Below are 22,932 nucleotides of genomic sequence, written 5' to 3'. Positions count from 1 at the left end.
AATGGGCTATGTCGGGTCCACGTTTTCGTATAGCCCCCACATAACGGTACCTTCCGATATTCGGTATTTTCCTGATTTTAGCGACATTATTCACCGGAATCGTTTCAAATTTCGTATTGGGATATCTTATTGGTTACTACAGCCTATGGATAAAATTTCGTATGCAGATCCACGCCTTCGTATAGCCCCCATCATATGACAGTACCTTCCGATACTCGGTATTTTTATGATTTGTGCGACATTATGCACCGGAATTGATTCTAATTTGGCATTTGAAGCTCATAATATGTACTACAGCCCATGGCAAAAAATTTCGCAAGCAGGACCACATCTTCGTAAAGTCAATATTTGGGGAAATATAGCAAATACAGCTCAGAAATACATTTGCTAAATTTTATCGAGATCGGTTCAGATTTGGATATAGCTCCCATATACAACTTCGTCCGATTCACCTTTTATTGTTCACATAACGTTTAATATTTGTCCAAATGGGATGACATTTGGCACTTACGACCGAATTGAAGCTAGTATGATCGGTTCAGATATAGCTATAGCTCCCATATATACTGTTCATCCGATTTGTTATATTTGTTAGCCACAGCCGTAATATGCACTCCGTAACAACGATATTCAGGGAAATATATCAAATACAGCTAAGAAATATCTTTGCCAAATTTTATCGAGATCGGTTCAGATTTGGATATAGCTCCCATATATAACTTCGTCCGATTTACCTTTTATTGTGCACCAAATGTCTAATATTTTTCCAAATGGGATGGCATTTGGCACTTACGACCGAATTGAGTCTAGAAGCTAGTATATCAAATTTCGTGAAGATCGGTTCAGATATAGCTATAGCTCCCATATATACTGTTCATCCGATTTGTATATTTTTTAGCCACAGCCGTAATATGCACTCCGTAACAACGATATTCAGGGAAATATATCAAATACAGCTCAAAAATATCTTTGCCAAATTTTATCGAGATCGGTTCAGATTTGGATATAGCTCCCAGATATATCTTTGTAGTATTTCCGTCCGAATTTAAAAGATACAAATGCTTCGGCATATTTTGTCCTTTGAACTTTAAATTATAATTATAATTATAATCATAGCGTGTATGATTGAATTCTCCCATAAAAACTTTTAATTGCTATGTGGAGCTTTACTAAATTAGCAAAGTGGGGTAGGGTATCATAAAGTCGGCACCGCCCGACTCTCTTTACTGGTTCTTAGTAAAATATTTCTAAAGACAAAGCAGGAGTCTTGGTGGAATTTTACAAATTATATACCATTATGGTAACCCATTTTCTTTTCTCTTTGTGAAGAGAGAAGAAGATGATCGAAAAATCGTGATATGATTTCCGTAATCTGACATAATACCGGCTGTTATTTTCCACATAATAATTAGCACCTTCTTATGTCATACAACATGGCAGACAGAGCTTTTTTATAATCCAAATAAATATTAAATCATAGTCTAATTATGTAAAATAAATTAGCACCCCGCCCCCTCTCTTTATCTAGTGAACACCCCGAAGTGGAAAATAAAATCCAGCAATCATCTAAGCAAATAGAGAAGTGTGAAAGTTAAACGAAAGTTGATGTGGTTATTGACAAAAAGTTAAGTTGCAAATGTTGTGATCACGATTTTCCAAAGACCGGGGAGGGGGAGCGAGTGCGTAATATGTGTTACGAAAATACGCCTCTCCCCCTATTTCTCTCTCCCATATTAGTAATTAACACTTTCACTTTTGATTATCTGAGAGAGGGGGGATGACAAATTTCATGGCTAATCTTTTGAACACCTTTTCTTCAATTTCAGATGCTCAGTGGGGCTGGACTGCCATAGCCATTGCTTATTTGATCAAGATCAAAGTTGTAATTGTGGCCTTCTTTTTGGGCAGTGCCGTCTACTTGGGCCTCCGCTACTTCTGGCCCCATAAATGTCAACCTGAAATTATTTTGGATCATCCACCACCGTAAGTTTGCCATAGCCCCCAATGTTTTTATTCCTGGTAAACTTATTAATCACTCTCTCTCTCAAACCCCTAGATCGTTCTCTCACCATCACCATGACCACATTCCATATTCCTCGGATCATTCGGAAATCATTAGCTCATCATGGGGACCCAGCAGTCCAGATACTTCGTTTGAACCCTACTCTGCCTATGCCGGATCCTATGCCAGTTCAGATGTTGCCCCTCCTGATGTTTCTTCACCCGATAGCCACACTTATCGCATTAAACGTGAGATAAAAAATGAGAAACAGGAGGGTAAACAAATGGGTCCATCAATCAGCGAGGAAAGGTAAGTCACAAAAAAATCCCCAGACCGAAGATCCAACAATCACATAACGCCAATTTAATTTTCCTCCCAGAATCGGCAACTTCATGTTCATGTTCCTCGGCTTGGATTCGGCGGCCTGTCGTCGCCGTTTCGTCTGTGAAATGGAATTCCGTTCCAAAAACAATCCCCTAACAGCCATGGCTTTCCGGGTGATTGGACGCAGTTTCTTTGCCAAATACACCAACGATCACAATGAAATGGGCAAGGCCAACTCCTTCGAGGAATGTGCCGCGGTCAATAGTGAATGTGTTTTCATTGAAAATGATGTGGGAGGAGGACAGGAAGCAGTCAATGAGGTATCATCAAATAACAACAATGAAAGTGAACACAATGAAGAAGAACAAGAGGAAGAACAAGAACATCACGAAGAATCAGAAAATCAAGCGGATAATGAAACTCCAGCGGAGGATGAGGATTTAAATGTCAATTTGCCCACAGAAGATCCTGCAAATAATTCACTAGAGAGTAATAACATCGAAGAGAGAGCTAACTATCAGAATTTAATGGCCGAAAGAAGAAATTCCTATTGGAGACGTCGTTTGCGGGGAGATCGCCAATTTTAGAATTTAGACTAGGAACGAAGATGTGTCACGAAGAGTATTCGCATTGCTGTTAAATGTGAACTGGTTTCACACAAACAACAACAAAAACAAAATTAGTTTAATTTTCTATTTATTATTATTTATTTGTTATTAGTACTAAGTTGTAATAAAACTTGCCTTAATTAAATATAGAAATGCCTATAAATGTGTTGAGAGGGATTGAAATCGGGCGATATAAACAAATTATACAGAACTTCTGTGAATCGAGAAAAAGAGAAGATCCATTAGAAGACCCTTTAGTGTTCGATGAGAAGACCCTTGGTTGTTCGATGAAAAGACCCTTGGTTGTTCGATGAGAAGACCCCTTGGTCTTCAATGAAAAGACCTTTTGGTCTTCGAGGAGACGACATTCTGGTCTTCTATGAGACGACCTTCTCGTCTTCTATAAGAATACCTTCTGATCTTCTATAAGAAAACCTTCTCGTCTTCTGTACTGCCTTCTGCTCTACTATAAGAAGAGCTTCTGGTCTCCTATGAGAAGACCTTCTTACATAAAAGACTCGAAGAAGCCCTTCTGGCCTTCTATATGGGAAGACATTCTGGTCTTCTATATGAGAAGAAATTCTGCTCTTCTATATGAGAAGACCTTTTGGTCTTTGGTTTTGGTCCTCTGTAAGAAGACCTTCTTCTGGTCTTCAATGAAAAAACCTTCTAGTCTTCTATGTTAAGACATTCCCGTAGAAAACATTCTCGTCTCCTATGGGATGATATTCTGGTCTTCTGTGAGAAGACCTTCTCATATAAAAGACCAGAAGAAGACCATCTTCTATATGGGAAGACATTCTGGTCTTCGATGTGAGAAGACCTTCGGGTGTTTGGTTTTTGGTCTTCTATAAAATAACCTTCTGGCCTCCTATAAGAAGACCTTCTGGACTACTATGAGAAGACCTTCGGGTCTCCTATGAGAAGACCTTCTGGTCTACTACGAGAAGATCTTCTGGGCTCCTATGAGAAGACCTTCTTATTTTGAGACCCGAAAAAGACCTTCTGGCCTTCTATATGGAAAGAGATTCTGCTATTCTATATGAGGACTTTTGGTCTTGTATGAGAAGACTTTTCTGGTCTCCTATGAGAAGACCTTCTGGTCTTCTATGAGAATACCTTCTGGTCTCCTATGAGAAGACCTTCTGGTCTACTATGAGAAGACCTTCTGGTCTCCTTTGAGAATACTTTCTGGTCTCCTATTAGAAGACCTTCTGGCATCCTATAAGAAGACCTTTTGGTCTCCTATGAGAAGACCTTCTAATATAAAAGACCCAAAGAAGACCTTATGGTCTTCTATATGAGAAAACATTCTGGTCTTCTATATCAGAAGACCTTCTAATCTTCTCTGTGGGAAGACCTTCTGATCTTAGGTTTTTGGTCTTCTATAAGAAGTCTTCTATGAGGGAACCTACTAGTCTTCCATGAGAAGACCTTCTGGTCTACCATGAGAAAACCTTTTGAATAACTATCGAATAATACTGTATAGCCACCTATATTTTTAAGCCAGCTTCGACTCTTTTAGCGGGATATTATATAATATTTCCCATAGTTCTTTTTTTATTATTGCAAGAAAGTTTCGAAATTTGTCTCTTCAGTTCTTCCCAAAGGTTATCACTAGGTTAAAGATCGATAGACTAGCTAGGCCAATCAACAATTTTCATGCCGAGCCATGCGTTCACCAACTTCGATGATTGCTGTGGGTCATTATCCTGCGGAAATGTTCATATTACTGGCATATCTTCCTCCGCATATGGCAGCATGACAGTTCCCAATACCTCCTTGTACACAAATCGAACTATCGTGTTCTCAATTACATATATCGGACCTACATCTTCCCATAAAAAAACAAGCCCACACCATGAGATTCTGTCCTCCTCTAACATGAAATTCCTTTCCTCTCGGTCGGCGGACATTCCTTTCTGCGCCGTTGCCAAAGAAATTGATCTTCGTTTAATCACTCCATATGTATTTCGCCACTATGTTTTTTCCTTCAGGTCCGCACCAGGTTTTATGAGCCACAGCAAAGTTATTCGTATCTTCCAATTGATTTCTCTAAGCAAAGGAACCTCCCGAGCTTTTCTACCCGGTAGATTTGCAGTCAATGGTCTTCGTCGAACTGTTCGGGATGATTTAACATTCCCCATTTTACTTCCAATGGCTCTGGAAGACTTGAAGGGATATCTTGTAGCCAATGTTACTATCTGAGTATCTCTCACTGGAGACGTTTTTTAGTTGATCCGCATGTTTCAATATTTTTCCGACTGATACTCGTTATTGTTAACTAAATTTTTTATTTTATTTTAATCGAGCATTCGGAATCATTGTATTAGAATAATCTAGTATGGATCTAATTTGTGAGTATTTTTTTCCATTCGAAAATAAGTTTTTTTTATGACGTCATATTTTTTTCATTTCTTCGAGAATAGTGCGAAACTTTTTAAATAATTATTTAGTTTAACCAATTTAACCAATCGCTGAAAACGTTTAAATTTTAAGCTCCACTTAATTACTTTATATTGCGCTTCAAATAGTGCTACCATAAATTTCTACTGATCGATTTGCTTCTGCTCCATATTATCTTAACATACATTTCATACATATCCGGAGAATCATAACATGAACCTTTCCCCACATTTAAAAACTAGCCAAAAATCAAATTTCCCCTCAGAAAAAACCTAACCTCATTGTAAACAATAATTATTTTTAAAGCAGAAAACAATAATTATTTTAAGTACCCAATTGTTAAAGTGTACAAGCAAGTACAATGTGATAAATAATTCGCAATAACAACAAACAAACAACTTGCTGCTCTGGCTGGCTGGCTGGCTTGACTGACTCTGGCAGCAATGAAACTGAACACGTTTCCAACGAACAACATAACCTACCAGTTCGTCAGAGTCGGCAATAGCGAGCAACAGACGGAAAAAAATGTTATACCTCAGTGTATCAACACAACAACGACCTTCTCTTTTTTTGCTGTTTTTGAAATTCATTCAAAATCAAACAAATAGCAAGCGATAGCAACACACAAACGAATAAAAACGAGCAACAACAACGAGTCATAAAAAATATAAAAACAAAAATATACAAGAAGACACATTCGTACACACACACACAACAAAAACCTTGCTGCTCTGAACAGTTGACGAACGTTGTGAGACAACAAAACATTTTTTAAAAAGCCGAAACCAATCGACTCTGAGCGCCGTATACAAAAAAGAATGAGAAGTCACATTTTGCGGGATTTCAATGTGCGAAGAAACGAAACAAATGCATGCATGCACGGCAAAACAACAACAATAACAAACACACCATCAACGATGTTACTTACTCACTCGTACGGTACGACAGACGACCTCGAGAGTGAGTGTAAGGAACTTGTTGTACAGAGCACCACACGACGACGATACAACAACGACAACAACAACAATAAGCTTTTACCAAAATAAACAGAGCAACAGAGACCACGAAAGCCAACACATCCCCAAAGGCAAGCTGTGTGTGTGGGTAAGAGACAGAGAGCAAGAGCACTTTAATTCATTGAGAATAAAAGTGAGAGAAAGAGAAATCTCACTGAATAGTAGTAGCCGTCGCCGTTGTAGTAGTTGTAGCAACATGACATTGTTTACATTGCCATGAATGAGTTTTCTGGGCTTTCGTTAAATTGTTGAGGTTGGCACTGGGCTGTGTGACTGTTACGATGATGACGACGACGACGCCGCAGCCGATGCGTCGCAGTACGACTCAGGGCAGCAAACACTTTATAATTCGCTTGTTGGCTGTTTGATTTTCTTAGTAGGCTAATCATGTGTTTTGCTTTTATCACTGATTCATTTAGCAACGGCACGGCATGTTGTGCTGGTGACCGGCTGAATGGATGGTTGGTTGGCAGGCTGGCTGGCCGACAGACTGCTCGACTTGTCTGTTCACAATGAAGGGGCGGCGGCGGTGGTGGTTGTGGTGTTGGCTGTGTGGGTAAAAACCGGCAAAGGCATGCACAAACACGCGTCATAATATGAGAATTTTTGCGGATTATAATGAAAACCGGCAAGCACAACACAAATTTGCTTTGTGGTGAAGTATTGGCGTGATGGCTGTTGGTCGTTTGGTTGGTTGGAAGCAAAAAATTTATTCACACGCTTCAAGTACCGAAAAGACACCATAGTCGAGAGCGTGTTGTGAATAAACGGCAGTGAATTGTGTACTTGACTTGGGGCAAGATTTTTCATCCAAACGAGTCAGCAGAGTTCGTTGCTGTTTGTTGGCTGAATGACTGACTCTGAGTGCTGGGTTGGTTGCCGGCAAAATATAGTAACTGAGCTTGAGGCGAGCGAAGGATCGAACAAAGTGGTTGGCATGGCGTGATTGGTATGGATGAATGAGGATGGAGGTGGGTTTATGGATTATCGAAAAAAGGCGTTTGAAGGCGACTGGTGTTTTGTATGACGGCGATTGTGGTTCGATTTGTTTGTTGCTTTCATTCGCTTGATATCTAACGAATTTGCAGCAAATAAAATGATTTCTGTTACTTGGACAGACAAATTTATTTTTGTTGTGAGAGAGTGGGGGGAGCTACACGGTATTTTTGTCGGCGACAAGGCATTAATGTCAGTTCAATTTTGCAAAAAGTTTTAGAGGAGGGGGAGGATATGTTGTTGCTGTGGCCTGCGATTAACTCGTTACTAGTGTGTGCTCGCATGAAAATTCGTTGAATTTCTGCGCAGCACATTTTGCACTGCTGAATGGGAATAAATACCACCGAACGAACAAAGATGTTGACGAGATGTTAATGGACTACGATTTTCTTCGGTCATTGTGTTGTTGCCAGGAAAAAAATAAAGCATTTTGGATGTTCTATTTGTTGGATTCAAGGTGGGGAAGAACCTGTTACAATATGATGACGATGGCGGTGGTGGTGGTGGATTCACAGCACAACTAACCTTTACGCCGTCGTTACGGTCAATGATGTGATGGCGACACCGAAGACTGTGACTTGACTGTTGCTGCCACATGCAACTCTATGCGACAAAATACCCGTCTCGATACATTCCATCGTCCGTCTGTCTGTCTCATTGCTGGTTCGTTTCTCCTCTATTGTTGTTATTTGTTTACTTACACTGGAGGAGGTAAAACGAAACAGAAAAGGATTAGCAACACCAACAACCACCGTGTGCGGGACACAACAACACATTAAATGATTGCTATCTCGGTCGCTTTCGGTTTATTACCACCACCATTTTGTTGTTCTTGTCGTTGTGAAATCTGGCAAATAAAACGCCAACTATTTAGCAACGTCGACGGTGACAACAGTTCAGGCTCTCAGCACAGATGAGTAGGCGAATGAACGAACAATGTGACAGGCGCTACATACCGAAACGAGAGAACGAGTTTTTCACACGACTCTTAGTGGTTGATTTTACACAACATGTTGTTCTTCAGACCGTAAACAGCTGTATGAATGAAATGATATGGAGGATGGTCTAGAAAGTTGGGGAAAATTAAAGAATTCAAAAAAAATAAAGAAAGTGGATTTCAAAGGAAGATATTTGAGGATATTTTTACCATATTTAGATTTGAATATTTATGTTGATAAAATCTGCAATTCAGAAAACTTATTGGTGGTATCTTAAAATATGAGGGATTTGAGCCCAGAGGTCTAAATTTTAACCTAGGTAAAAAAAGTTGTCTACATTTTTGAACCAGTTTTTTTATCTTTTGGAAGGGCAAACATCTGAGGGTATTTCTAGATAGAAAATTTAATATGAAAACACCATGACCAAAATGAAAAGGGCATTGCGCCTAAACAAGGTAAAACCCAAAAATAAAAAATGCGGAGCCTGGTTGAGATTTGGTGTTTCATTCACATATGCTTAATAGCAATAACTTCGAAATAAATACTTCATTCCGACTGCAGAACGATCACATGTGAACAATTCGCATACAATAATATGTGAGATAATAAAGGTTATGACCCACACGCACAGATATCGATGCGCTCAGTAGATGCACAAGACCACTTGAATGTTCTCCATTCAATATTAGAATAGATAAGAATAATTGTGTGGCTGCGATTAGGTTAAGTGAGAATAGTTTTTGTAGCTCTTAAGAAACATATTTTTTTAATATAACCCAGAATTGAATCAATAGCCAAAACCATCCGGTCGGTTTTCTTTTCTCATAACCGAATAAAGAATAGAGTTGACAATCGAAGAGGCAGATTGGACTCTATTCTCTCGTACATTGGGCCTTCGAGCCGAAAAAAAATTTGAAATAGCATAGTTAGTTTTCGTTTCTCATCGCCGAATAAAAAATATAGTTGACAATCGAAGAGGGAGATTGGACTTAATTCTTATTTTACACATCCAGTAGAAAATGGAATAAAGTAGTATAACGGGAACTGCCATGTCTGCAACATTAATACCAGACAGACTCTAGTTGACTAATGGAACCCGAGCTTAAATGCCTTCTAAAGGGTGTTATTCTAAGAGTTTGCTAATTTGAAATTTAAGCAAAACACATGACAAATAATGGAGTGATAGATATTTTCTTGCCATTTAACATATAAATATAATTTTGGGTATATGGCCACCACGACTATTTTCCACAAAGTTCATTCTGAGGGTACAATTTTTCAAGCGATTGAGGACGCATTTCAGCAATGACACGTTGGATATTTATTTCGAAAGCGTAAACCAATGACTTCACGTATCCCCACACAAAAAATAATCTAGTGGCGTCAAATCACACGAACATGGAGGCCAATTAACCGATTAATTTCTCGAAGTAATGTCGTTGACATTTTCTTTCAATAAGTCCATAGTATCGCCGGCAGTATGGCAAATGACACCATCCTGTTGAAATCACATTTCGTTTACATTGAAGATTTGGCAACAAAAATTCATTGATTAACGGTAACGTGTCATCCTTCCTAAGTTTTAAAGAAATAAGGACCGATGATTCAACCGCCCTATAGACCGCCCCAAACAGTACATTTATCCGGATGCATTGGGAATTCTTGAAAGGAGAGCGAATTTGCTCTAAATACGGCAAAAAAAGATGATCCTTGTCTGATTAAATGGCAGCAATATTTTCTCTTTCTTTTCGGTGGCTTGGCATACAAAAAGAGTGAATATAGACCGAAATTTCATAATTATGTTCTTTATTTTAGTCTCGGACGGACGATTATGAGCACCATAAAATTCACAATGTGTGCTTCAAAAACACTTTTAATAAAACACTATTTAGAAAATAAATATCCACGACTTGGAAGTGTTGTTCTGGAGCTAACCTACGTCACTTTAGACTGTCATATCCCATGAAAAACAACCTATAATTCTACAAGAAATGAGGTCTATATCAAAAAATGTTGTATTTATGGGAATTTCATGGTACTGCGAAGGAGTATCTTCTTAACGCTCCACTTTGGCCTAAACTTGAGCTTTTTGAGAGACGCAACACAGTGATCCCAGTATGGGAAATGATATTACCATTTGTTCAGTATTTTCTTAATGTAATAGTAAAACTCTTCTGCGTGCTCAAATTGGTAGTATCGTTGGCCGGCCATAATTGAATAGTACTCGCTGAAAGTGGCGACCAAACTTGCCGCTGAATGACTTTCGACTCATTTCAACTCATTCTTGCTGGGTCCATCCTAATTGCTGAAAAAACCCTGCTGAATTCCACTGACTGATGCCCGTTCAAAGCCTGTCGTTACCTATTATAAGGTCCTTGTTTACGATGTTTACTGAGGATATCTTTGGTTAAATAAGTTACAAGAGAGCTTTACCTTTGCCATGCATGTCATCGCCAGACCCCAGGTTTTTACCAATCGACAGCGGTTTAGAATGGACCATCTACGGACTAAATACCTTGATTCCAAATTTCTTGATTTCGTCCAAAGAGACCTATGTTATAAAGTCTATGTTACATTCCCTTTGAACCGTATGTCTGATGGTATAATTGTCTGTCCCTCAAATAACGGCAGGTTTTCGCAAAATCGTTGTGCGATTTGAAAATTCTAATTCCCAATAATTATCACACCAACCTCTGTAGCCAAAACGTACTAACGAGCGACAATAAACGAGAATCACACAAACAGAAGCAGAACCAGCAGACACATACCAGCCAGCCGTCCATCTCGCTATTCACACAAAAGTCAGTCACTTAATTTTTGCAGAGCATTTAAAATTTATGGCGTTGATTTTTATTGCGCCAAACAACCTCAACACGAAATGCATACGAAAAATGTGTGCCGATGTACGCGACGAAGTTGAAACGAATGAAATGGTTTTGTGTTTGTGCGAGCGCGCCAGACACATGTTCAGTCAAGCAACAACCAACCAACCAACCCACCGATCGGGATCACTCAGTCAGCCAGCCAGCCAGCCAATTTAGCGAAAAAGACCTTAACTTTTGAAAAATATTTTCTGAATCAGTCAGTCAGTCGTGCGTTGGCATGCATACCAGAAGTCAGCCAACTTGTCGGCGGCGGCAGCTATACAAAACAAATTAAAATTTATAGACTAACCAACTCAACTCGGGTTGTTGTTAATCGAGTCGAGTCATGGTGGTGGTGTTGGTGATGATGATGACGACGACAGCGTCAGCGACAGGAAAAATAGCGAATCGACCGGCCGGCCAGACAGTGTCTGTTCAGTAGTGGAGAAAAATAACTTGATACTACGTCGGCATTTTTGCAAAACAATGCAAAAATGTAAGGCCATAATAAAACTATGACGGCGTTGGCTGGTTGGTTTGGAAGAGAGCCATCATCCATTCAGAGACGGCGGCGACCACAGCTACAATTAACGGCCATGACAAACAAAAACTGTTGTTTGGCTGGCTGGTTGGTTGGTTGCGCATCATTCGTTTGTTCATTGCCTGCTGCCCCTGCTTCTTGGTTGATTTCTTGCTTATTAATCGTATCGTGTGGGGAATTAAGAAAACACCCCCTTCCGTTGATTCGTGACAACAAGACAAGTAAATAAAAATAAACGTAAACAAATTAAATAAATAATGTACGATAATAATACTACACAGAAATGCGCTCGCCAAGGAGGAGGAGGATGATGATGGTGGTGGTGGCAACAAAATATGTTGATGGTGCAAAACAAATAGCTTTGACGGCGGCATCTGTCTGGCTCGTCGTCGTTAAAATCTCATCGAAATCGAGATTCGATATTCGAGGGAAAAATTAGGCAAACAGCATTAATAGTAGGTGTTATCTCCGCAGAAAAATAGCCCCCAACAAAACAAAGCAGGCACGAATCAACGAACGAAACTTATCAGCAACGCAAAACAAAAGAGGCGCACTCGGTCAATAACACAAGCAACCAACCAACACAGAGGCATGCATACAGGCAAGCAAACAACAACACACACTCGTTTACTCTTGAAATGTCAATAAGAAAGACAGAAAGCGAGAGAGAGCACGAGACTATATTTGCCGTAATGGGTGTGCTCTTTCGCTCACCCAACATGTGCGATATGCATGAGTTGAGGGTCGCCGTCGCCGCCACTACTCATCAACATTGTTCGTCGTGTTCTTCTATTCAGATATCATTATTTTTACTTCGGGTTTGCTCGCTTTTTCTTTTGGGCGCCGCATCATTCATTTGTTGGGCCCGCCGTTATTAGTTTGTTTACATCGAGAACGCACGCCATCATCGACCGACCGCCACAATTTTTATTATTGTTTGCCGCCGTCATCACACGTTGTCGAACCAACCAACCAACCAACCAGCTGACTTGTGTGTAACGTTGGTTGCGGTGCTTCCACGTTTCAGCACAAGCAACAGTCATTCTCATTTCGTTTCTTGGTTGCGCCATCAACCTGACGACAACGTGTAACCGCCAATGTACTAGGCGACCAGAATTGCCATATGAGATAATAGCAAGCTGCAAAAACTGGCAAGCAAACCGATTTGGTTCCGTATACACTGGTGGTGTATACACGTGAGATAGAAGAGAGACAAAACGAACGAAGCGATAGACAACACATTTCGTTTTTCGACGAGAAACGATGAATCGTGAGGGAAAATATAGCAAATGTGTTTAAGTGGCATGGTTTGTTTTATTTGTTTAGGGGGGAGGGAGGTCAATGTGTGGATGAAACGCATGCAAACAATGAGCACCTTATCGCACCGTGGGTTATATTTGAAAAATATCGAGATTTTATGAAAACTTCGAGATTAGTAAAAACTCTCCGATTGTTTTAGAGATTTTTTCCTCTCAAAAACAGGTTTCAATGAAATTTACAGAATAGGGTTGTACGGTTTCAAAAAATTATATCTCTGAATTCAGGAACGATATTAATTCACACACATGATACAATTTTGGAAGAGTTTGAGTTCTAACTATAATTGTCTTTTTGGAAGTTTTACAAGAATTCTGGGTTCCACTAGTACCACTTGTTTTAAGGGTCTCTCAGAGAAATATACGCAAAATCCGGATAAAAAATATACCACGGAAAAAATCGAAAAAAATTAAGCTTATTTTTTACGAAGAAGTCAATGATGTAATATGGATGCATTGCACAAAATACTATTGTTGCGCTTGAGGGAGCGGTATAAGTTTAAACATCATTTAAAATCAATATTCTAAATTTACCTATTTTCCAGTCGCCATAAAACCCACATGTGAGAACTTATTGATATGTTGGCCAACACATATGATAGTGTGTACGACAATAAATTTCGTATCAAACATCCTATAATTTTCGAATGAATTAATTATTCGAATTTTTGCCGATTTTTGGATGAAACTGTAGAATAAATTCAGAATTCTTTTTTCGGATTTTGTATCAAACATCCGAAAATTTTGCGAATTTCATATCAAACATCCTATAATTCTCCGAAGTTTCCTCTTTTCTTTGCGAATCCTATACGAATTCGCCCCGAAACTCTTACATTCTTTCAGATTTTTTTTCCGAAGAAACTTTCAGAATCTTGGGCAATCTCACACAGTTTATTGCGGGTTCGTTCCAAATTCGATATCAGAGTCGGAAACTTGTTTTTCTTTCGAATTCGAAAAAAATTGAAACCACTGAATTCCATGGTGAAAAAGGTCGCATTTGAGGTTGGGAAAATCCTGGAGTGATTCACGAGAAGCAAATGCATCCTCACGCCTTGATCGTGCGATTTAACACGTTGAAATTTTTTTCTCTGGTTTTTCGAGTCTTGAAAGAGAAAATTGGACGTCACATTAATGGAATACCGCAGCATTTATGCCAAACGGTCATTGGAAATTTCATAAATATATAGCGTGTGTGCCAGCGACGGCCATCTGCACGATACCTTTTCCCCTACATAACCTCATTCTGGATATTATTAAGTTTCACATTTTTTTTAATAATAAATAAATAAAATTTTAAAACTTAGTTCGAGTTGGAATACCCTTAATTATTTTATTTAGATGCTATTTTATTTAAAAAATGTGAATAATTTTTCGTCTTGCAACAATAAGTTGGCAAAGTGTCTTAAATTTATCAAAGAGCCCACAGTTTGATGTAGACCTTTGAATGGTAAGGCATATTGGTATCGGATCACGTTTAAACGATGTGTCTTGATTTTTGGTATTCTGTTATTTTTAATCACAGTTCACTACTAAATTTACTGCATTGATGCGTTGGATTCTCGCTAAGTAGAAACTCTCTTCGCAAAAGTTTATCATGTTTTCCAATTCAGCATAGCCTCCCTCTATATACACAAATATTAAATATTAAATTTCAAAAAAAAAAAAAAAAAATGTAATTTGGCAAAAGTAAAGTATCCTCCCTGCTAATCCTGATATGAAACCATTACTCTATATAACGATATTTGATTTTTTTTCGTTTTCCAACTTGTATTATTAAGCGAAGGTGTAAGTTGACATTGTAAGTGATGGTGTAAGTTGATATTTTTAAACATTTATATGTAGATACGGCACAATACATATATTTGCAATATATTTTTTTCAATATAGTTGAATCTAACGTGAATTCTTTCTGTAATGCCCGGCTTGATTTGCAATATTTGAAATAAAGACAATTCAAAAATATACTTACAGCTATGTCACAATAGTAAACTTACCTAAAATGAAGAAAAAATGTTTGTTAGTAATCAAAAAGTAAAAATAAAAACTATTACACGAAAAATTCGTAATTGAATACAATGGAAAATCCACTATGAAGATGTTTTTAAATATAGGGATATTTCAATTTTTTTTAATAAGTTTCCCAATATTCTGTACTTTAAGGATCATCTTCCGTCTTCTCCCAAATTCTACTGTTTCTAATTCAAATTTCATAACAAATGGGAGAATTTATGGAAACATAAGTTATGACATTTTCAAATGCAAAATTACAAATGTTCAAGAAAAATTAAAACACGAATAATAAAATATCTAATGTTGAGGGATGTTGAAAGAACGATTTGTTTTTTTTTTTTTTTCTAAAGAAAGGTGCGCTTCTTGCTTACAAAGTCAAATTTGCGTACGAATCTAGAAGAAAAAAATATAAAAAACAGCTTAGTTCGGCCGGGCCGAACCTTTAATATCTTCCGTAATTTGAAAGGAACTTTAAAAAATAAAAAAACTTCGAAAAATACCGCTTAAATGAAACCCGTTACCGCTATACGAGGACGAAAACTGCAGTTTCGATTTTTTTTGTCATAGACTGTACTACCGATTCCGAACTTCAAATACGTAATTTGAAACAATTACGATAATAATGTCGCTAATATCATCAAAATACCGAATACAGGTAGTTACCGTTATATGTGGGCTATACAAAGACGTATTAGTAACCATTACGAACTTCAAATACGAAATTTTAAAGGATTTCGGTGAAAAATGTAGGTAAAACCATCAAAATATAGAATAAAGGGGATATAACGATATATGGGGGTTATACGAAGAGGCGGACCTGTACACGCAAGGTAGTTACCGTTATATGTGGGCTATAAGAAGGCGTATTAGTAACCATTACGAACTTCAAATACGAAATTTTAAAGCATTCCGGTGAAAAATGTAGCTAAAACCATCAAAATATAGAATATTGGGGATATAACGATATATGGGGGTTTTACGAAGACGCGGACCTATACACGAAATTTTTTGTCATAGGTTGTAGTACCCATTACGAATTTCAAATACGAACTTTGAAACAATTCCGGTGAAAAGTGCGACACAAATCATCAAGATACCGAATATCTGGAGATACTGTTATATGAGGACTAAATCGAAACTTGACAGTTTTAGGCTAAGATGTATCTTGCCAATTTACAGCAAATTTTGTTTAAAATTGTGACTGAAGCAGCCAAAAAAAAATCTAAAACTGTGTGTATATTTATATGGGGCTCTACCAAAATGTAGACCTTTATAGCCCATTTTCAATATCAAAAGTTCAGCAGAACATACACACATCTGACTAACTTTTTATCAACTTACTTCACTTCGTTCGCTTTTGGTCTAAAATGTATATTTCATGGTGTAAGAAACGGAATGACAAACTTAATATACCTTCCATACTATGGTGGAGGGTACAAAAATAATTGAATGGAATTGAAAAATTTAACGGTCCATATTTTCGAAAGAAGATCCAAGAATTTCATTCACCTTTTGGTTTTTTTATTTAATTTAAAAATGAGACAAAAATAGAAAAATAGATTAATACAACTTGTTACATTTTATTTTGAATAATTCCGGCAGAAAGCAAGCATAGCCTTGGGGGTGTATTTAAATCGTTTTACTGAGCTTTTCTACCTCCTTGTTGTACCATAGAATTGTCAAAATCACAAATTATTTCTCTCCATTTCATATCAAATTTTTTTTCATCCTAGCCTGGCGAATATTCAGAATTAGATCGACATGCACATTAAATTTTCACTTTCATCCCACTGTGCCAAAGAAATAACAGTTGGTTTGTTTCTACTCGACATTGTTCTTGTTGTTTGTGTTCTTATTCCTATCTCATTCTTAGAGGTGTTGTTGTTTTGTTTTGGTTGGTCAAATAAATTGGAAAGAAACGAGAAACAACACAACAAGCCAGCCAGGCCAGTCAGCATTGAAATGCTAAGCATTTTTGTTGTACAATGCGAATGTCAGCTAACAGGCGCAAAGAAAACAAAAGGCCGATGATGAACATGGGGACTGCAATGGCCGCATGGTTCGGTTCGGTTCGTTCTTTTTAATTTTGCTATTCAACAATTATTATTCTTGATGTTGTTGTTGCGTCTGTATGTTGAGTACCAACCACAACAATACAACACACATAAATACATAAACAATCGGAATAAACGAACGAAAAACAAATGTCGATAACAACAAAAAAAAAAATAATTGGCCTAATAAAGAAAAGAGAGAAATGAGTGGTTGCCATCGTTGATAGCTTAATAGAAGAGATGAGGAATATTTGAAGGAATAGGAATAGAAGGAATAAAAAATATAAGAAATAAAGAAACAGACATCAAATGTTCGGAACAAAGTAAAATGAGAAAAATAAAATAGTTATGATATGAAAGGGTTAGAGGACCCGAGCAATAAGACAATAAAATAAAGGAGTCATGTAGAACAAATGCCTGTTCCAGTCTAATTATCTATCATATTTTTATTAAATTTAAAAATAAATACTCCACCTACAATTCCATTACCTCGGAATTCCATTAACATTTATAATTTGTATTAGAAAAATTAATCCCATATTTATCACATATTTTATGCTAGAATTTATTTGAATTTAATTACGTCGTTTCACAAGTGCGAACAATCAAAAACCAACAAACCGCAAAATATTTTAAATTAATAACCCGATTCATATCTCAAAATCATTAACATCGTGAAACGCCATTCACATTCAGCGAAATGACAACACAAACAGTGGTGGCGAAATAAATAGCATGATATTTTTCAACGACTAAAATCACGCTGTTAATTTAGGTCTGCGCATAAAATCGAAACCTTTGCAAAACGTGAATACCACAATGGAATATTTTGTTGAACTTTTTTGGTCTGTCAGGAGGGTTATCGTCGCACATAAACACATTTAGCCAGATCGACAGAGGGAATACCTTTTCTTTGAAATATTTTGTATATCCTCATAATCCTTTCATACCCCTGCTCAAATAATTACATGAGGTTCTTGCACTAGTATTCCTGTTGAAAACTTTTAAGGTCTTTTTAAGAATTATTCTTGTGTACCCTTACTAAGGTCTCTTCAGCCTAGAAGTTCATATCCTGGTAGATCATTGCTTGGGTGTTTGTTAAGCTTTTTCGCAGTAGAAATTTATCCTGGACACTCAGTGAAAGCCTTTGGAAGGATTCGAGTATTTATGCAGGTCTGTAGACGATTAAAAAACAAGTTTTCTTCCCACCGGTACGCATTTATATAGGTCTCGAGTCAGAGATGTTCAAATTTCTGTACCATTTGACGATTTTGGCAATGGAATCTCCTTTATTTTAGTAGTATTTGGCGATTCTCCTAGAAATAAAACTCCTTTGCCTTTCGCTATTAAAATCAATACATTTCCGAAACGAATCCTTGCCGCCGGGGTAAACCTGTCATTACAATATCAGGGAAAATTATACCAAAGGTCCAATATTACTGTGTGAACGTGTGTGTATAAAAAATTACAAAATGTTGCCCATAATCGCATATTTTGTCTGGCTGTTTTATGGGATCGAAAATGGAATCTATCGGGTTTCACCTGTTTTATGGAGTTTTGAATAATAAGTTGGCATTTAGGGTTCTCATCTATGTAAAAATTGTTTGAAATCTTTCGGTATAGCCCCATTAAAAAGTTTCACCCAATTATAGGTATTTTGAAGATATTTTGTGCGACAAATCTTTATAAAAAAAGGAAATGGGACCCGACTTATGCTATTTTAAATTTTTGATCAGATTTCACCATAAACTTTCTATAGATTTATTTTTCTGATGAATGCGCCAAATACATACAAATTTCATCACGTTTTTGCAAAGCTCCAATTCAAGGGTCCGCGATTATATTTGTTTTGAATTAAATTGGGAACATCAACTTAGTATGAAATATTTCGAGAGTGGTTCAGATTTTAGTACAACCCTATTTAAAGCATTCGAATACATTGGCTACGGAATTTATTAAATTTTGTGTCTAGGGTTAGCGATTTAGATTCTGTTTGTCCGTCTGTCTGTTGTAATAAGAGCTATAGTTCGAATAAATTGAGATAGAAGGCTAAAATTTTGGCAGTTTCAGGTCGCATAACCCCCATATAACGGTATCTCCCGATATTCGGTATTTAAATGATTTTTTTTTATTCGAATTTAGTATTACAAGATCACGTTTTCGTATAATCCACATTTTATTATTTTTATGGTATTAGCGACATTATTCACCGGATTTGTTTTAATTTTCGTATTTGAAGATCTTAATGGGTACTACAGCCTATAACAAAATTACATATTCAGGTCCTCGTCTTCTTATAGCCCCCATATTAGGTTATCATTTAAGAGGTATTTTTCGGAATTTGTTGAAAATTTTCAAGTTCCTTCCGAATGGTGGAGGGCATTATAATTGCGGACAGGGCGAACTTAGTTTTTTTTAATTAATTGTTGCTTATTTATATTGTATGAGATAATCATTGTATCAGATTTTTTTTTAATTTTGAACATATATTGAGGTACCAAAAGGAGGATCGCAATATCCTTAAGCAGAATTTACGATTACCAAAATTATTGAGAAGAGCGAAGGCGAGTTTGAAGAAAATCAGTGAAAAATTTAGCTTTTTATTACAAGCTGACAATTTTTGATGGATGTACAAATAGGAGTAGATCGATCTTGACAAGTTTCATACCTGATCTATGGCTAACACGAGTATTTCGGTACTAAAATAACATTTTCAAAACTACATTCAAGAGTTTACAAGAAAAAAATATTAATCTCTCGAATGCTCCATCTCTTCATTGTTACTATTGATCTAAGCTCATTTTCGAAACAAAAAGGGTAGTGATACTACTGATCTTGTGTTTCTGAGATTCAGATGCCTGTTAAATGTAGCCAAGGCGGTGTAGACCTTATCCGTCATAATGATTTGTCGATGGATTTACTGATAATTTTTATGCATTTCAAGGTCCCATTTATTATGTAATAGTAGACAAAGTAAAAAAGTCGGGACGAACTTTTAATACCCACCAGCATTTAGAAGGAACTTGATAATTGTTAAAAATGTTCGTAGAAAAGGTACCGTTTAAATAAAAACCGCTATATGGGGGCTATACGAAGACGTGGACCTGTATAAGCATTTATTCTGTTAATGTAGGCAGTATCCATTACAAACTCCAAATATCAAATTTGATACAATTTCGGAGGAAAATGTGATACAAATCATTTAAATACAGGAGATAAATTTATAAACTTAGCCGTGGACCTCTACAGCCAATTATCTGCCAGAGAATGTGACGGACCGACTTAGCCAAATCGACATAGAGTCTTGTGCTGATCAAAATACATATGGTTTGTAGCTACTAAAATGCTGACATTTACATTTTTTACAAACCGAATAATAAGTAGGTTTACCTATCTTTGAACTTTTTTCAAATTCACTGCAGCCCCCTGTAATCGACCAATTTATTTTAGTTTCGACTTATCAGAATATTACTTTTTAAAATAAAGACTTTTGGATTTGTGACCAATACGGCAACATTGCTGCCTTCTAATATTTATATTATTATACTTGTGCTATATTTCTGCCCAATAATGTGTGCAAAACCAACGAAACGTATCAAATGTTGTTTAACACCACACACTCCACATAAACAGAGAACCACTGTAGAAGAGCTCTGTTTCTATCTCTCTCACGCTCTGTGGTCGTACGCTTTATTTACATTTGAAAGGCGAAAGAGCGAGCTGACAACAAGAATTAATTTATTGAGTATGATTTTGTTTAAATGCCATAATAATACCCTCCCTCAAACCAAGCCAGATGATATTAGGGGATTTATTGCCGTTGTAATACAACTACTGCTCTTGGGGGCATTATTGTTTATTTGTTCGGTTCGGTGCCGTTCGGTTGGGTTCAAACACGACAGCAACAACAAAAACAACAAGAGCTGCTGCTAGAGGAAATCTGAGCGCCAACACAGCAAATCTAAACAGACCGTTGAAGTGGGGTTAAAGAGAATGCAAAAAAAAACATGAACGGTATGCTTGCTCTGCGTCTTACTTTTTTTTGCACCACTGCCAGGAAAATTAACGAGTTTGTTTGTTGGACTTGTTGTAGTCGACGCAAAGTAAGGAGCATCGAGGCATCGGAGGAAACCCAATGCCCGACTCTGCTGGGTGAGAATATGTGTACATGAGAAGAAACGTCGTATTATGATAATACCAGGCATGACGCCGTCAAAACAATTCACCATAAGCCACGGGAGAAGTAGGAAGAGAGGGAAACGGCGGCACGGCGATGATGATGATAACATTAACAAATAAAAATAGCAGAGCACTTTTTTTGCGGGCTGTTGCTGTCGCGATTTTGTTGTTGTTGTTGTTGCTTGCTTGGATTGAATGGATTTAAACGAAGTAAATAACTTTAAAAAAGTACTCGTTAACTCGAATTAAATGCGAACAAATAGTGTGTGGTGGTGGCCACGGCGAGTGTAATATTTTATTATTTTTATAACAATAAGAACAACAACACCAACAAACAATTTAAAAATAATATTTATCATCATCAGCATGATGCAATGACGTTGCAGTCTAAAAACGTTAACAGGATCCCAGTAAACAAAGGAGGTCACTCCTACAACCCAGTGACAGCCGCCAACAAAGAGCAGCAACATTTAGCAACAGTAAATGTTGAACACCGAGTGAGAGAGAGTGAGAGAGCGAAAGAAAAATCCAGTTTTTTTTTTTTGCAAAATCGCATGCTTTGTTGTTTTTGTAGAGAGAGAGAGAGTCAGAATGAGAGAGCAATAGCAGAGAAAGTGGATAAGAAGGGATGACTCAGAGTTGCCGCTTTTTATGCAAATTAAAATCGACCAAGAACTCTTTATAAATTCAATAACAAATTCAACAAAATACCAAACATAGGGAGGTACATTTGTATAGGGGATATATAAAGACGTGGTCCTGTCAAGTCACTTTTTTGTCATAGGAGGAGGTACCCATTGCGAACACCAAACTCCAAATTTTAAACAATTCTATCGAAACATGTAAATTAAATTATCACAATACCTAATAACAGGAGGCACAATTATATATGATCCCAGAGCGTAGTTGATTGCTATCGGATACCTCTTCAGGTTGTGGGAAGCCCAGTGGATATACTGGGTAGTTGCGTATTAAATAAGTAGAGGCGAACTGTAAGCGGGTCTAGAGGGAACATTTAGACTTAAATACCGGAGTACCAATGATCCTTGGATTGATGAGGTGTTGCTTCGGCGTCCCTAATATAATCAAGTATATGTACCAAACACAAGTGTAATTGAGAATTGGAGAGGAAAAAGCGTAATGACAAATAAAATATACTCATCATGCTATGGTGGAGGTTATAAAATGGTCCTCAACAGATCTTTTATTGATAATAGACCACCAAAGAGTCTTCTGTAGGAAGAATCTTCTTACCTTGAAAAACCTTGACCTGAATGGAAGACAATCAAAAGGTCTTCTATAGATTACATAACATTAACAGTTAAAAGATTATCAACAAGTCGTATATATTTATAGAAGTCCTTTGAGAGGTATTCCATGCCCGCATTATATATAGAAGTCCCTATATAGGTGTCCCGCAGATGAAAGATGCTCTACGAGTCTTCTTTACGTAGCAGACTCTCACCAGATCTTCTGAATTTCTCTAGACTTTGGACATTCCAACAGGACTCAGGACCATCGCACTCAGCACGCGCCATCCACGAATGATTACAAAATGAGGTTCCTCGCTACATTTCCCGCCCACAATGGCCAACAAAATCTCCGGATAACAATCCGTTGGACTATTGTGTCTGGAGTATTTTGGAAAGCAAGGTTGGTATTAAAAAGTACCAAAGTG

At 37.3% G+C, this 22,932-nt stretch overlaps 2 protein-coding genes and 1 long non-coding RNA gene across 3 annotated transcripts in view; 2 read left to right on the top strand and 1 right to left on the bottom strand.

Annotated features, from left to right (window-relative positions):
- LOC101898175 (serine/threonine-protein kinase tousled-like 2) overlaps positions 1–22,932 on the bottom strand; it is a 330,300-nt gene that overhangs the window by 221,390 nt on the left and 85,978 nt on the right. The window lies entirely within an intron of this gene.
- On the top strand, positions 1,299–3,066 carry LOC131805979 (uncharacterized). Its single transcript, XM_059129813.1, has 3 exons — positions 1,299–1,983; positions 2,057–2,311; positions 2,382–3,066. The coding sequence occupies exons 1-3, from the start codon at positions 1,778–1,780 to the stop codon at positions 2,911–2,913; spliced, it is 993 nt and encodes a 330-aa protein (XP_058985796.1). The 5' UTR covers positions 1,299–1,777; the 3' UTR covers positions 2,914–3,066.
- LOC101899838 (uncharacterized) lies at positions 10,966–13,000 on the top strand. Its single transcript, XR_225462.4, has 2 exons — positions 10,966–11,916; positions 11,977–13,000. It is a non-coding gene; the product is annotated as an uncharacterized LOC101899838 (long non-coding RNA).

The sequence above is a fragment of the Musca domestica genome, unplaced genomic scaffold (genome assembly GCF_030504385.1).
Source record: "Musca domestica strain aabys unplaced genomic scaffold, Musca_domestica.polishedcontigs.V.1.1 69, whole genome shotgun sequence".
NCBI classification, from domain to species: Eukaryota; Metazoa; Arthropoda; class Insecta; order Diptera; family Muscidae; genus Musca; species Musca domestica.
This window is presented reverse-complemented; position numbering and strand designations above follow the sequence as displayed.